A 13,195-nucleotide genomic window follows, 5' to 3' on the forward strand; every position below is an offset into this window, starting at 1 on the left:
TATTCCCTAGCGTAATGAACTCATGACAGGAAAAACTAATATAGACAACACACCATACACGTCATTATTGTAGTCTTTCGTTTTAATATGTACAAAATAGGTATATATAATTTTTTTGATTTGGATCAGCCCTGTAACGTTAAACTTAACGCGCTGGTTATCTGTAGTAGAAAACGATATTTAGCCCATACTCAATAATGCAAAATAACGTCTTTTGGCAGATAACTTGTACGGCCTTATTCTGAGCTTGAGGTTCCCGAATTTAGGATTGCTATACGTTCCAAATAAGCTTAGTTTTCCCCGCGTTTCAGTTTGTATTTTTTAACCAATGTGAACTCCTGAGGGCCAAAAGTTCATTAGCCATGTTCCTGAAATAAAATAATATTCATAAAAGTAGGATCTACACAACTGAGAGCAATGACCAAATTGTAAACCAGGTTTTTCATTTATTTTTTGTTAGAAGAAAATGTGTTATTACAAGGCTACTAAACAATTTGAACAATTAGGTAGATAGTACGGCAGTTCAGTTGCTTTAAGCTAGAGCTTGTGTTTTTAAAACACTCATAATTCATTAGGGCCGTTTTACAAAGGACCGATGATCAGCACTGACGATCTGTCCTATTCACTGTTGTATCAGCGACATCAGTACTGGTCGTTGGTCCTTTGTGAAACAGATCTTATTCGTTTAATTAGGGCACCAAGTGGTTATGAGCTATTAATTGATCATTAATTAATTCATTCATTCAGAATACTTGTATCGGTCTAGTTTTATTGAAAATAAATCGGGGAACATTGATTATGATTTAGTCAACCGACAAACTCGCTGCTAATTAAATTCAGACAACTTACCACACTCGATAGCTGACATTTCCTTGATTACTGCAGTTAACGAACGACTGCAGTATGTAGAAGATTTGATGCAAGCCACAGCCAGAAGTCTCCAACAAGCCACCTACCCTACTTAAAAGTAAACAAGCACATTCCAAACCTTCATCATCTCTCCGGCTCAGTAAACCATGTATATAGTTGACAATTACGTTATTTGAGAGAAGCTGGTTCAGGAACAACTCACCTGCAACGTTAAAAATAAGCAAATCTTAAAAACAAAATAAAAATCAGCTCACCAATAAAATGAATAAACTTGGTATATTCCGACCGTAATTGATTATTGTATTGCTCTAATTCAAGTTTTAAACTGGCAATCTTTGACGCTTCATTGTAAGTTTTTATCTCTCGCATCTTTAGCCTCCTTTCCGTGTACCCTAGGGACTTTTTTTCGAAAAGTTGTAGGCATTTTTTACAAAGAGCTTGCTTAAATTGTGACCCCTGCTCAATTGCAATTTCATGACATAAACGAGCGTAGGGGACAGCACAGTTTGTATCTCTTGAAACAGCATCCAGAATAAAATCTAAGAAGATGTCGATGTTTTCTCTAGTATAAATCTCCATTTCTCGCAGTTGATTTAAATACATGGACACATTTGCAACTTCAATGTGATGCAGAATGCAATAAAGTCGTTCGTTGAGATAGTAGCGCTTGTGATATTCCACATTCGATTTTGAAATTGAGCACTATAAACAATCAGAATTCAAAATTGGTCAATTGCAGAATTTGACTTACCTTATCATCCTTCCACGAACTTCCGCAACTGAAGTGCTTCAGTATCCAACTTTCCACATTAGCATTTACTTCGCTTGCAGATACGCACATACGAGAGAGCTGCACATCCATCCTATCTCAAGATTTGAACCAATCTAATAGTTTCAAATATTTACATGTAATTCAATTAATAAACAATTAGATTATCACATTTATTTAGAAAGTTATTTCATTAATTACTAATTATAAACATTAATAAATTCCCAGAGGGGGAGGATTACCGAATGCATACTTCCAACTATTAGGATATACAATTGTTGTAGTAGTCGGAGAAAATTGCAAATAGTTACATAAAATCTTCAGCATTTCAAATGCGTCCGGCCGATTATCACCTTCCGATGTATACTTGAATAGTATTGTGCACGAGTAACTGTCTCTTAAAGAATTGTACAAGCTTGTAGCGTAGCCGCCACCATATATTGTATACTCTCCGTCTGCATCTTTCTCCAATCGTGGCACATTTAAATCCTGAAACCTGGTTACATTATCGTCCGATACGTAACGAAAATGACTAGATGTGACGTTGTGTAATTCATAGGCGAATGCACTGCTGAGAATGATCACTTGCTTGAAATGAAATGGAGTCAAGGCTGTTTTTAAGTTTTGAATGAAACTTAAGGCCAGATTACTCTCGAGACCTGATCGTATCTGCATTACAACTAACTGTAGATCTTCATGTACAAACAGCTCACAAGCTGTTGACACAGCCACCGGGTCTTCAAAGAACGGATCTCCTCCCGCCGTGGGGATAATTGCAGGATGCCAAACCGTCGCATATTTCTTGAAATGATAAGACGTAATTAGCATATCAATAGTTAATTGCCCCACATTTCCAACTGCAACACTTGGTATAACAAGAGCAAAGTTTGTTACATCAATTTTTTCAATGAAATTTATTATGTTGGTTTCCATTTTAAGGTTATGTGGAATGAGATTCAAAAGTACTCTGAAATAAACGTTTATCCAGTTTTCTGTAAGGTATGGAAAAGATACTTACACAAGCTACGAGGTTTATCGCTTTTACAGAATAAGGAACAAAGCTAGTTGTACACAAATTAATAACTTTATTCCAAAATTAAGAAGACCCCCCAAAATTGATCTTTGATTGTTGATTACCGACTCCTGAATGGTAGGCATAAATTAACACAAAAGTAAAAACGCATCATCATTGTTCATTCGGCCAGTTTTTTTTAGCCTCCTGGATTAGTTTTTTTTTATGTCACATTTTGGATACTTTTACGAAATAGTTATTTGTACCCTACTAGTTTTAAGTGACTTTTTTTCATGAATTTGTAGTTCGATTAATGAGGGCGAAGAGTTTATCAAGTAAATTCATAAAAGTCCTTAATATCCCATAATTGAGTAATCAACATTCACGATTTAGTCACTCAAAAACAATAGCGAAGTCACCTACTTCCAATGATTTTTGGGAAAAATTAATGAAATTTGACCACTGTGCAAAAATAGTACATTATATATCAAGGTAGAGAAGTCAACTATTATTATTGCCTGAGCACCAAGATTACATCTCGAGGCGCTTGCGCCGAGGGGTGTAAGGTGCGAAGGCAATAATAGACTTCTCTACCGTGGTATATATACTTTTTTTTTCACTACTAGCACTTGAAATCCTCTAAATTAACATATTATATTGATAAGAGAGTTAACGGTTGGACAGAATTGTTTGTTTCTTAATTTAACATGTCAATCAAGTACGTGGAAGTACAAGTCAAACAGGCCGTATTTTGTTCTGTCATTGAGATTTTTCAAAGAGTAATTTCGTTCGAATTTTTTCAAAATGTGATAATTTTAGGTATGTAATTTCTCTGGAAATTGCGAATGGTGGCAATTATTCGTTTTAGAGAACTTGTCTAAACGTTCATTGAGCGAAATTTCGGGTTGTGTTTTCTAAAAGTGACAGCGTGACAGTTCTCATTATTGACTACTAGTTAATAATAAAAAATTATTAACCACTTTGAACAAATGCCGAGAAAGCCTACTTTACAAGTGGAAAAAAGGTTAATAATCATGTCATCAGACGCTAGTAGTGAAAAAAATTAGTTTGCGGGATGTCAGGATCAATAATTAATAATTTGCCAAAATTGGTTCAACTTGAAGATGTATTTCATTAAATGTTTAGCCTACATAATCATATTTTATAATTCACTGTCATGACACATTCATTACTCAAACAAAATATCTTTGTTCATTCACTAAAAATGTGAAAAGTACATAAAACATTCATACAATTACAAATAACTCAAATAGCAATACGTCAAATGTTGGATTACAACGTAAAATTAAAAAACTACACAATAAGCAGTTTCAAAATGAAACTTGCATAGCGCTACACAATGAGAGTCGAATAGAATAGAGGTTTCTTCACTTTCCCCCACGTCGGGTTTTACTTCTAGGTCCCGCACCATTTCTAACTGCTCCACCCCCACGTCGCCCACGACCACCTCCCATAGGTGGGCCACCAGAAGCTTTTTTATCCTCCTCCTCTTCCTCTATTACAACCTCCTCTTTAACATTCGACGTGTTCTTGTCATCCTCCTCTTTTGGTGTATCTTCTTCTTCCATAGGTGTATTCTCTGATGTATCATTATCTTGACAGGCTTCTTCGGGATCATACATCTCTGTAACTCAATTGTAATAATACTTGCGAAATAGTATCCTTTCTTTACCATCGCCATTTGCATCGTCAGTCTTAGGTTTTTTGGCCTCTTCATTTCCTTCTGCCTCCTCTTCGGCTTTGCGGCGACGTGCCTCCTCTTTTTCCTTCTCCTTCTCCTCATCTGCCATGCGTTTGAATTGACGTTTAGCAGTCTCCACAAATGATTGATAATGTCTCTCCGTTTTTAGATGTTCCTGGAACAACTCCTTAAACAGTGATAGAGACAACTTTAATCATACCTTAGCCGCAGTTTCGGTGGTCATAAATCTAATGCAAATGTCACAATAAAATCCTGACGACGGTTGAACGCTGTTTGTAGAAATCGGCCTAGATGGTTTATATGCAGGTATACGGTTATGCAAGTCTTTCAAATCGTCGGTCAATTCGAGGATGGGATTCTCATCTTCGGTCTGTAAGCTTTCATCCAGTAGAGGATCGTTGTCAATTTCAGTCTCTTGCTCTTCGATTGGAGCGCCTTCTGCAAATGATAATTTAGTATCGAAATACAAGCAATGCACCCAACTGACCTTCTTCACCTGTGCGTGAGTCCAAATATTCTTTAATTTTTCTTAAATGATCCGGAGTGAAGCGATGATCCACCCACTCCATACGTGACGGAAATTCTTGAGAGCAATAGTGGCATTTTGGATGTAAGAACCGTTTCAGACGTTGATGTCCGTCAGTTTTACGATGGGCGATAATCTTACCGAGGAATTTCAAATCACACATGTTACAATGGCTTGTTTGATCTTGTGGATGGCGATGGAAATTGCGACTGTTACGATTCATCCGTTCCAACTCGATCATTTTCTTCTCTTCTACGAGACGCATATTTTCACGCAAAATGTTAACCGTAATTTGAAAACTTTGACCAAGGCTGTCCATCATCTGCTTATGTGCCTTGCCTGAAATAATTCAAATCCAAGAAAAGGATCAGATTTTTATTTATGAAATATTTTTAGGTAGATATAAATTGAATTTTTTTCTTTCCATTAACAATACACAGGGTGGCGACTTGAATTTCAATAGTAATTTTTTCATTTCTGGCGTGATTGGCCCCTTAAAAAATTTTAATGGCGGAGTACATGTATGTTGTGAAGCATTTGTGATGATAATCAAAATACATTAATTCTTCAAGGGTTTGATCACGTTAAGGAGATGAAAATGAGTTTAAATTTTGTCTGGTGGTACATGATGTTTTGAAGCAGTTTTTTTTTCTGGAAATTTATTTATAAGAGGGTGCAAATTCTACTCGAGACACCTTGTGCACAGAAATATAAATTTGGTCAAATTATCTACACCCGGGCGTTACATACCTCTTATATGGTTCTGAAACGACTCGCCATCCCACATACTTTTATTGCACACAAAGCAATGTAAGAGATTGGGCGGCACACCATGATAGCGGCCCTCACGCGGTTTCTTCTCCTTTTTCTCACCACCAGTCTCCTTATCGTCGGATAAGTCGATACAGTCAGTAGCGCTCTCATTTGCGCCATCCTCTTTGTTTTCCCCATCCACAATTTCTTCACTCCTAGCAAATTGAGTTAAACAGTTTGTATAATAGAGGAATTGATAGAATCATACGTTACATATTTTAGTTAGTTGGAATTGTTGTGGAACTGATACATAAAAGTTTATTATCTTTGTCTCCAGTGGAAGAAAGTATTTAATGAACTGAAGATAAACTCTTACCTGGTAGTGTCATTAGAAATATCGCCATCCTTTTGTTGCGTTTTAGAAGAATCATTAGCCTTTGGGGCTTTACCCTTGCCTCCTTGAATTTTACCATCATTTTTACCTTTACCTCCTCTTAGAGGTGACTTGCGATCTCTGCTTCCGAAATTAGATCGAGAATTACTTCGGCCTGAAGCAGGCCTACCACCGAAAGTTCCCGTCGGTCTAGTGGAATTGTCACGCCAACCACCGGTGCGGTTCTATGATAAATTTGAAATTCCAATTGTTTTCGTTTAGTATAAAAAAGGGTAGATAATAATTATATGCAGGATTGACTCGAGTGAGAATGAGAAATGGATTCATTTAATCTTTAGCAACAATAATAATAATACAAAGCAGAAAGTGAAACTGCCTGAAGGACAATTTTGCCACATTATATTTGACGTTAGGTACCTGTGAAAGCACTGTGGATTTGAGTGACGGCTTCAAAACAGAAAGCCCAAATCCACAGTTGAAGTGTGTCATACCTGCATAAGAAAAACATTAAGAAACATTTCCATAAAGGGTTTTGGAAAAAATATCAATAAACGTAAATAATACTCATACCTTATTGTAAGGATCGGGTCGCCTGAAATCACGACCGCGATTAAAGCGATTATCAGAACCGAAATTATCTTGATTATTATAGCCTGGAGTTGTAGGCAACGAAAGTAACGACGGAGGATTATTATTCTGTGGTGGCTGGTTTTGTAACAGATTAGTGAGAGCTAGAGCTAATTGCTGAGGAGTTGACAGTTGAGATAGCAGACCGCTATTTCCGGAATTGTTGGGTGCCGCGCCCCCCTGCCAGGGGCTCATTTTGTTGCCTTGAAAGTTTTGTTGAGCAAAACCACCTAGTTTTTGAGGTGGACCACCACCAAATCTTCTATTCGCCATTTTAATCGGACTAAATGATGATAAAAAGAAGAAATGGCGTTAATTACAATGTCGACATTAAAAAAGCAAAACTGATACCATCAAGAAGAAAGTAGATCGATACACGAATTAACGTACTCTGTCTGTACCTAAAGAAATGAATAAAATTCTACTTACCTAAAAATATTGCAAAATAACTCAGAAAGTTAGAGGGCAATCACAAATTTGCTGACGACTATAAACTGGCTAATGGTTTGGCAAATGGCGGAGGCGTCACTTCCCTTGGCGTCTACACTAAAGTCCAAATCCGCGCTTCCGATTGCGCAGCAGAAGTGGAAACTACACACAGTGTTTAAAATAAATCGACATGACAATTAAAATTGCAAATTAATATTTCTATTGAATTTTGCAACTTTAAGAATTGCAAAGTTAGTATACCTTAACAATGAGAAAATTTAAAACGTCATTTGATACGAAACCTACTCATTTCCTCTCCGTTTTGATGCGATTATCACTAGATGGCGTATAACTCGTAAAAATGTAAGGGCAAATTTACATTTGATAAAATTACAGCTTCAACCCCCAAAGCAGATTAGTAGAGATACGGGGGTAGTTTCTAGAATGTCCTACAAATGATAGACTACGATAAAAAATTAATAAACCACTGAATTTTTTGGAACGATATGTCATGCGCCATCAAGAACTCCGTGTATTGTGTGTTGTCTATTTATACACTTGCAGATGTGTTGCACACTGACTCCCTCGGTACTGCGCAAACGCAAGCGCTGTTAAATTTGAATTTGCTTTAACGCACTCGAATGAATAAAGCCATTGAATTTATAACTTCAATGATAAAGCCTTCGGTCACAGCTTAAGTAAGCTGTGCTTCGGTCATCACTGTGAATTCCAGTTACATTATAGCCCCAACAACCGTCATGATCCTTTACTGCATAATATGGAATAAACAACAAGAATTGTAACGTTATTATTTATTATAATCAAAACCCTTCTACCATCATGGTGTACGAAAAATAAATTACCATATTCTATCAGATAAGTCACTATAAACTATTGTGCTCCATTTTTTCCTATCTCGCGTTAACTTCTTAAGACGCAGATAGAGTAGCAATTTACTTGCGACAATCTCGCGGGAGAAACTTTCACATGTATTTACACTGTGAGCAATAAGTGTCGCGATAAACTGTTGGGCAAGTTGGGTGAGCCATTGCTGTCGCAAGTTCTCACAAAAGTGTTTACACTAGCAGCACTTTTAGCTTCCGTAAATGCTGTCAGTTGATACCTACACCATGGTTGATACCTAGCACTCCTAGCAGCTGTTTTCGAGAACTTATCTCACGTTATGGCGCCAATAGGACATCTTTGTGTTGCCGCGGCTGTCGTTTCATGCAATAATATGAAACACAAAAGAAGTGTTGGGTGAGAGATATGCATCTCAAGAAGAGAAAAGTATGGGGCCTACCACAAATTAATTGATGAGCTGAGAATCGGAGAATCAATCCTAACAATTTAAAAATGTTATTCGTATGTCAGCGGTAGACCTTCAGGAACTGTAATTACAAAATTAAAAAGCAGGAGACTCATTTACATGCCACAATATAATATAACTCGCACGTTTACTCCCCAAAATATCGAAACGAAATGGGAAGTTTGCGAAAGAAAACAAACATCTCTATCAAATGAGCCTAATGAAAAGGTGCAAAAAATTCAATTGTTTTTCGTTACTCATTTGTTTTCTGAAATAAAAACAACTGAGTGCCGCCTTATTATGGGAAATACAATGTTAAACAACTTTTATATAGAAAAATTTTGTATACATTAGATATTTACCGAGATATATGCTATATTTCATACATAATGGGCACCCTGTATTTGTACAGCGACATATGCAAAAGTATGCATAAATGTATGCGGCGGTTCGCACGCATATACCACTGTATATAATCCCGCCTGCGAACCGCTCCCGTGTCTGTATTCCCGCGTCGGTTTGAGTGGATATTAATTCTTAATATAATCGTAATAACATAATATTTTTTCTCACTTCGACCAGTTCTCCACGCTATAATAATCCTACATAAATATTCAATTTTCTGTGATCAATGTTGATTTCCTATGAATTTTAGAGGCAAGACTTTTGCTTTTTTTTTTATCGTAAGTTTGGGAATTCATTTTGCAATCATGAATGAACTGACTGGATTTGGGACACAGTTTTTTTCATGACAGTTGGCACGTTTCTGAAATTTCGTTTGACAACAAAATTTTTAGTTATTCATGTCTAATAATATGCAAAAGTCGCCGCACTTACCGAGGTTCCATTCCAGTTTGGTATATCAAAAGCCCACCCAATTACACAGCTTGGAGGTGCTACGAAATGTTTGTCCTTATTTTGAAGACAAGTGCGATTTTGAAATTCGGCGAGACAAAACTGATGGCACTACGAAGGGTACTTCCGCCTGCGACATTTGGCCGTTAAGCGCAGTCTTAGAGCGTAAAAATGAAAGTGTTCAAACGTGGAATGCCAGGTACGAAAGTGATTTATTTTTTCACGATTTAAATGAGGTGGAAGATTACGGTGCAGAGACTAGAGATTTTATTATTTCTCGTCTGGAGACACCTCCTGCAAAAATCTCGTGCTTGGTGTCTCACAATCGATGTACAGATGCGACGTCATCCGGAATTAATTCGCATCAGACTGTTATGAGAGACTTGGAAGAACCACAAGGTACTGATTGTAGTAAGGCAAAGTCTCCTGAAATTTCAACGATCGATGGTGTGAGTGAGCTGAAACCATCCACGATGCACTCGCGGAACAATTCGATCGATAACTGCCTCACTTGCAGCAGACCCCATTCGCCCAAAGTATCAAGAAGGAGCAAATTGCCCGTGAAAAAGAGGTCGGCTTCGGTAGATTCCTCTTCAAGGCAAACGCAAGTCAAGGATGTCAAGACGAAGATCTCTCACCTTTCGGGAACCAGATGGTTTAATGATTGTCAAAACTTGTCGTTTACAAAGAAGATGACTTCGTACTCATTTCATGAGCATAACATTAAAAAACAGAAGCGTCAATGTTCTTGCAATAACACTATCTTTGGGTACTCTGTAAAATAATACTGTCGGTGATTAGCGTTAGATCAATGAATCAGTAAACAGTACACAGTACCTACCTACCTACTCCTAAAGTTCGTAATTGTTACTAATAAGTTTAGCGAATCACAATCTGGGTTTTACTCATTCTTCAATTCGTCATTGATTTCTCGATACCGCCAGTTGTTATTGAATCTTTTTATGCCCAGATGGAGAATCACATTAGCCTCGGGTAAGTACCTACGTTCTTGGGGAATGACCCAAGATATTATTCCGCCTTCATTTTTATCGAATCCTTTTGGGGTCAAACGTGACCTCGTGCGTATAATTGCTATAAATGTTTTTCATTGATAAAATGGGTCTCCAGAAATTTATTAGATATACTTCAGCATGGGAAAAACGATGACGCTATCTGATAGGTTATCAAAGAGGATTGAGTGAACCAAGTTTACCACATCCGAAAGCTGCGATTATCTAATTTCGTGCAACTAGAAGTATCCCCATTAAATTATTCATCGTAATCTCTCTATAAAACGGCAGACAAAGACAGCAGACAGCATCATTACAATTCGAGTTGCCACGAGAGTGCTTAAAACATGCGTTACGGGGTGGTATTTGTGCTTCTGGTTCTTAGTGTACGAGGTGATTATTGGGCTGATCGAGATGCTTTCATTAAGGAAGAGGCGAGTGAAACCGTAGGCGGGTCGATCAAACTGAGCGAAAAGGAAGAAAAGGTAAATCGGATTTTAATGCAGTATAAATTTCGGGAAATGGACGCCGCTTTCCAAAACTCTCGCAATTTCGCGCCCGGTCAACATTTTTTCCAAGCGCGTCGACTAATTGAAAAGTCGGAAGTGTTTAGGCTAATCCAAACGATGCCGAAGGGTGCACTTTTGCACGGTCACGACCTTTGCCTGGTATCTAGCGATTATTTCTACGCTTTGACATACAAAGAAAATTTATACGCGTGCAGCTCGAATGGAAATTTAAGATTAAAGTTTTTTGAAAATGGCCGTCAGGATGATACGTGCAATTGGAATCTGTTGAACGTGTTGAGGATCATCGACCCTTCATACGACCGTTGGTTGAGATCACAAATTAATCTCTACACCGCCCATCCGAAGCAGAGATATCCAAACATTAACGATGTTTGGGGTACTTTTCAAAATATGATTTTCGCCGTGGTCGACTTACTCACTTACAGACCAGTATTCGAGGACTACTTTTACCAAGTGCTGAAAGATCTTTACGATGATAACGTGATGTATATGGAATTTCGCGGATTTTTACCACGTTTATACGAACTCAACGGTACAATCTACCAACCTCTTGAAACAATTCGCTTTTATGAAGATACGATTGCAAAATTTAAGCGCGATCACCCAAGATTTCTAGGCGCCCGTCTCATATACGCTCCCCATAAGGACGATAATGCCACCATTCAAAGTTCGATTGCAGTTGCCAAGGCAGCAAGGAAAAATCATCCAGATTTTGTGATTGGGTTTGATCTGGTCGGTCAGGAAGATACGCGTTTTCCAATTATCGCCTACCTAAATGAGTTGAAGGAGCTTCAAGCCATGGGAATGGATTTCTTCTTCCATGCCGGCGAGACCAATTGGTTCGAGACCAAGACCGATTTTAATTTAATTGACGCGATTTTATTAGGAACCAGGCGTATCGGACACGGATACGCCATCACCAAGCATCCCAAAGTGATGAAAATTGTCAAGGAGCGACAAATTGCTATTGAGGTTTGCCCAATTTCCAACCAGGTGCTTATGTTAGTTGATGACATGCGTAACCATCCTGCCGCGACGTTAATGGCCCACGGATTTCCGATTGTAATTAGTAACGACGACCCCACCTTCTGGGGCGCGAAAGGATTAAGTCACGATTTCTATATGGCTTTTATGGGTATTGCTGGAAGGACCGACGATTTAAGGTTGCTGAAGCAGTTAGCACTCAATTCGTTAACCTACAGCGCCTTATCAAAAGACGAAAAGGATGCAGCTATAGCCGTCTGGGAAAAGGAATGGGAAAGTTTTATTGATGCGACAATTAGTAGACACGGAAATGAAATACCGCATTAATCGGAATAAACGCTACTGTATTCTATTTTTGACTAAGATGACGTGATAAAAGAGTATTTAATTTATTTATTATCTTTTAAGCTTTAAACAAATAACAATGTTTAATATACTATCGAGAACTTTGTAACTGTTGTAGCAATGTACTCTTATCAACCCCGGTGGATAGGCAACTTAATCTGCATGCGCAGGATTACGGGAAATACCAGAAAACCTAGATATAACTCTCGCCAGGAAAGATTACCGGTCACAGCACACCTTGTGTCGATCTACAATCTATGTTTTTCTTAAGATGCGAGCGACTTCCAGAATAGGATCGTGCTAATGTTGAACGAAAAGTCTTTTTGTTCAACATTGACACGATACTATCCCGGAAGTCGCTTACATCTTTAGAAAAAGATAGATCGTAGATCGGGATCAAGTGTTCTGTGACCGGCAATCTTTCCTGGCGAGAGGTTTATAAACTATTTTTTATGTATTAAGATTGCTGAGAAAAACTAAAGAAGAAACTGAGTGTGAGGGTTTCTGGGCATATTTTCTTTCTGTTCATTTTGCAAAAAAATAATACTTTACTTTCCTCTACCACCCAATTTTCGTTGATTTCCTATTTATAGGTACTTTTAAATGATAAAAACCTTCTGAAAGACGCCTAATTTTATGCAACCAAAATAACATGCGCACGTATCCTGCACTCTCATTCTGAATTTTAGTAAAAGCGATAGTAAAGCATGCTTTTAAGTTATGATGAAGAGGCCGCTATTGCCCTTATTATGGAATTCTCTTCCACAAAAATTAAAATGTTCAGTTTCATATCCTCCGTTAAAACTGAGAGTGGTTTACGATGTCTTATGTGCTTCGGATGTAAACAACCACTAATTTTAAAGTAATCAACACAGAAAATAAGTCTCTTATGCTCTTTAAACTGTTACCGGCACTATACCAATTAACAATATCAACTTTTTCATCAGTTGAATACATCGCATACGAACGAAAATACAAATAATTACGGTAGCCAAAGCAATAATATTCCAATTAATTAATATGAAAACCAGATGAAAGTTATTTTGTAATTGTAACACA

General features: G+C 37.7%; 3 protein-coding genes across 4 annotated transcripts; 1 reads left to right on the forward strand and 2 right to left on the reverse strand.

The window, feature by feature from the left end:
- Positions 1–67: 67 nt before the first annotated feature.
- LOC116182015 (eukaryotic translation initiation factor 4 gamma 1-like) lies at positions 68–3,141 on the reverse strand. 2 transcript variants are annotated; one of them, XR_004147399.1, is made up of 5 exons: positions 2,658–3,141; positions 1,622–2,606; positions 1,125–1,572; positions 850–1,072; positions 68–368 (listed from the first exon to the last, which is right to left on the reverse strand). XR_004147399.1 is itself a non-coding variant. In XM_031502477.1 (4 exons), exons 1-4 carry the CDS (start codon positions 1,730–1,732, stop codon positions 308–310), a joined length of 843 nt encoding a protein of 280 aa, XP_031358337.1. In that variant the 5' UTR covers positions 1,733–1,856; the 3' UTR covers positions 68–307. The 2 variants fall into 2 exon arrangements, 1 of the variants encoding a protein (XP_031358337.1); XM_031502477.1 differs by lacking the exon at positions 2,658–3,141 and having other exon boundaries at positions 1,622–1,856.
- A 622-nt stretch (positions 3,142–3,763) lies between these two features.
- Positions 3,764–7,264, reverse strand: LOC116182021 (zinc finger protein on ecdysone puffs-like). Its single transcript, XM_031502488.1, has 8 exons — positions 7,104–7,264; positions 6,618–6,957; positions 6,030–6,271; positions 5,651–5,868; positions 4,862–5,239; positions 4,574–4,812; positions 4,345–4,528; positions 3,764–4,296 (listed from the first exon to the last, which is right to left on the reverse strand). The coding sequence occupies exons 2-8, from the start codon at positions 6,945–6,947 to the stop codon at positions 4,040–4,042; spliced, it is 1,848 nt and encodes a 615-aa protein (XP_031358348.1). The 5' UTR covers positions 6,948–6,957; positions 7,104–7,264; the 3' UTR covers positions 3,764–4,039.
- Positions 7,265–10,486: 3,222 nt separating this feature from the next.
- Positions 10,487–12,245, forward strand: LOC116182019 (adenosine deaminase 2-like). The gene has a single exon (XM_031502485.1). The coding sequence runs from the start codon at positions 10,625–10,627 to the stop codon at positions 12,116–12,118; it is 1,494 nt and encodes a 497-aa protein (XP_031358345.1). The 5' UTR covers positions 10,487–10,624; the 3' UTR covers positions 12,119–12,245.
- Positions 12,246–13,195: the final 950 nt, after the last annotated feature.

The sequence above is a fragment of the Photinus pyralis genome, unplaced genomic scaffold, assembly GCF_008802855.1.
Source record: "Photinus pyralis isolate 1611_PpyrPB1 unplaced genomic scaffold, Ppyr1.3 Ppyr1.4_unclustered_Scaffold3303, whole genome shotgun sequence".
In the NCBI taxonomy this organism is placed as follows: domain Eukaryota; kingdom Metazoa; phylum Arthropoda; class Insecta; order Coleoptera; family Lampyridae; genus Photinus; species Photinus pyralis.

What these genes read in the sequence shown, in the direction of transcription:
- LOC116182019 (XM_031502485.1), top strand. Translation starts at nt 10,625, where the DNA reads ATGCGTTACGGGGTGGTATTTGTGCTTCTGGTTCTTAGTGTACGAGGT.
- LOC116182021 (XM_031502488.1), bottom strand. Translation starts at nt 6,947, where the DNA reads ATGGCGAATAGAAGATTTGGTGGTGGTCCACCTCAAAAACTAGGTGGT. An exon ending in CTCACGCACAGGTGAAGAAG is followed by an intron (nt 4,813 to 4,861) that starts GTCAGTTGGGTG and finishes TATCATTTGCAG; the next exon opens with AAGGCGCTCCAATCGAAGAG. An exon ending in TGACGATGCAAATGGCGATG is followed by an intron (nt 4,297 to 4,344) that starts GTAAAGAAAGGA and finishes ATTGAGTTACAG; the next exon opens with AGATGTATGATCCCGAAGAA.
- LOC116182015 (XM_031502477.1), bottom strand. Translation starts at nt 1,732, where the DNA reads ATGGATGTGCAGCTCTCTCGTATGTGCGTATCTGCAAGCGAAGTAAAT. An exon ending in GTTCGTGGAAGGATGATAAG is followed by an intron (nt 1,573 to 1,621) that starts GTAAGTCAAATT and finishes GATTGTTTATAG; the next exon opens with TGCTCAATTTCAAAATCGAA. An exon ending in CAAGTTTATTCATTTTATTG is followed by an intron (nt 1,073 to 1,124) that starts GTGAGCTGATTT and finishes TTAACGTTGCAG; the next exon opens with GTGAGTTGTTCCTGAACCAG.